General features: G+C 55.5%; 1 protein-coding gene across 1 annotated transcript in view; it reads left to right on the top strand.

Annotated features, from left to right (window-relative positions):
• Positions 1-559: 559 nt before the first annotated feature.
• Positions 560-2,028, top strand: part of Slc2a10 (solute carrier family 2 member 10) — a 12,535-nt gene continuing 11,066 nt past the window's right edge. Inside the window, exon 1 of the mRNA XM_005362878.3 lies at positions 560-620. Within this exon, the coding sequence (XP_005362935.1) occupies positions 617-620 (4 nt within the window). The 5' untranslated portion in view covers positions 560-616. The remainder of the gene's footprint in view (positions 621-2,028) is intronic.

Here is a 2,028-nt window from a genome sequence, read left to right as displayed (position 1 = left end):
AGTCTAGTGTTGTGCCGCCCTTCCTGATGCAGCCGGCCCTTCTGACTTCAACTCATTTTCTTCTGCTGTTGGAAAGAAAGCTCCTAAGGAACAAGGAGCGAGTCTGCCTTGTCCGCTGGGCCACCCCAAGTCTAGGCTAGTGCTCCTGTGGCTTGCTGGTGCCCAGACCTCCATGAAGAGTGAATGCTAAATGCCTGGAATTTCAGAGGTGCTCTGTGTGTGTGTGTGTGTGTGTGTGTGTGTGTGTGTGTGTGTACACAGGGGGTGTGGTGTGTGTATTTTGGGAGAGGCCTGACACAGGGTGTATATGTGCGTGTGCGTGTGTATGTGTACACTGGGAAGGCCAGGGAAGGGTGGGCCACAGTGACTGTGGAAACTATTTGTGGAGTGACAATCCCTCCCAGGGAAACTTGAAGTAAGTTCCCTTGTAGGGCAGCCACAGAATTGGCTGTCGCGGGGCGGTCCCAGACTACCCTCTGTCCCGCCCCCCAGACTCAGGCTGGCCAACGTGGCGGCGGTGGGAGGGCTCAGGCCCCAGCCCTGGGGAAAGTTCGTCGCCACTGCTATAGCAGGCATTAGACCGGGACTTGCCAGCAGCCTGCGCTGCTCGCTAGCTATGGGTAAGTCGCCAAGGAGCCTAGAAGCTCCGGGCTGGGAGAACTGCAGGCCTGGGCCTCCACCCCCCCCCCCCCCCCCCCCCAGCCCGTCACTTCCCCAACCCAGTGTAGGAAAGGGCTCCCCTCCCCATGTCAATCCGCCTTCCCGGGGAGTGGCCTGGCCTCAGGGATCCCCCAACAGTCCCAGTGAGATTATTCTGCAGACAGGACTTGGGATGGTTTTGCATTCAGGGTCGCTTTGGGGTGCTGACGTTCCCCTGGGGCTCTGCAGACAACTCTGGGGAGACTACAGCTCTACAGACTGGGCCATACGCCCAGGAGCCAAGCCAGCCAGCAGGTTGCTAAGCACCCAAGTGGTGGGTACTGCCCTAGGTCAGGACATTGACAGGCAAGGATTAGCCAGAACTCCTGTGCTGGGTTCAACTCCAGCGAGAGGAGAGGGATCATGTCTTTGCCACGGCAGGAGCCCAAGATTTCTGTTAACTTTTCTGAGTTCAGAAACTCAAAGCCATAGTCAGTCCCTCGTTCTTCAATGGGCATATAGTTCAGGCCGCACACACACACACACACACACACACACACACACACACACACACACACAGGCTAGGACACCCAGTAAACAAGGGAGACTGTGCTCTCGGTCTTGGAGGTGAGAAATTGGGGGTAGTGAATGAGATGCTGTGTGACATACAGGGCTACAGAGGCCGGGTGGTGTGTTCCTTTGGTAGCAGAGGGAGCCAAGGCAGACCCAAAACTTTACCCAGAAATGGGTTTTGCTGAGACCTGGGGGAAGAGCTTCTAGGTGGCAGGACAGTGGGGTCCAAGTCAGGGAGCTCAGGGAATAAGGGGGGGAGGAGGCACAGACCGTGCAGGGCTCCAAGGACTGTGAGGAGAAGTTTGGGTGTTATTCCAAATGGCAGGGGAAGCTGGAAGTTTTAAGTTACGGGTACCTTGAACTGTCTGTTAAAACCCTACCGAGGCTGTCCAGTGGAGAGTCATAGGAGCTGACCCTGGTTGTGATATAACTGGTGTCTCATTTGCAGATAATGAGGTTCAGAAAGGCCCATTCTCTGACAGCCATGCCAAAGAATAAACATCCTCATTCTAGTAGGGAGGAGCAGGAGATTAGCAAGGAAAAACTGGGCCAAAGCAAGACTCAAACCCAGGAAGATAACTAGTAGTTCCTGGAGATCCAGGTCTGGCATCTGGGACTCATGGTGTCACCATGGGAGCTTCCGCGGGCTTGAGGAGCCTTGTCTCCGTCGACGGCCACACGCCTCTGTCTGAGCAGGCTCCCTTGTGGTTTTCCTTGGTGTATGGTTCACAGTTTGGGTACCTCTAACTTCCTGGGGTTTCCACACCAATGTTCTGCCATCACTTCCCGGACTGGGATATACTAAGGGGTAGAGCA

Source organism: Microtus ochrogaster, linkage group LG8 (genome assembly GCF_000317375.1).
Source record: "Microtus ochrogaster isolate Prairie Vole_2 linkage group LG8, MicOch1.0, whole genome shotgun sequence".
NCBI lineage: Eukaryota > Metazoa > Chordata > Mammalia > Rodentia > Cricetidae > Microtus > Microtus ochrogaster.
The sequence above is the reverse complement of the archived record's forward strand: the minus strand, read 5'-3'. Positions and strand labels throughout refer to the sequence as shown.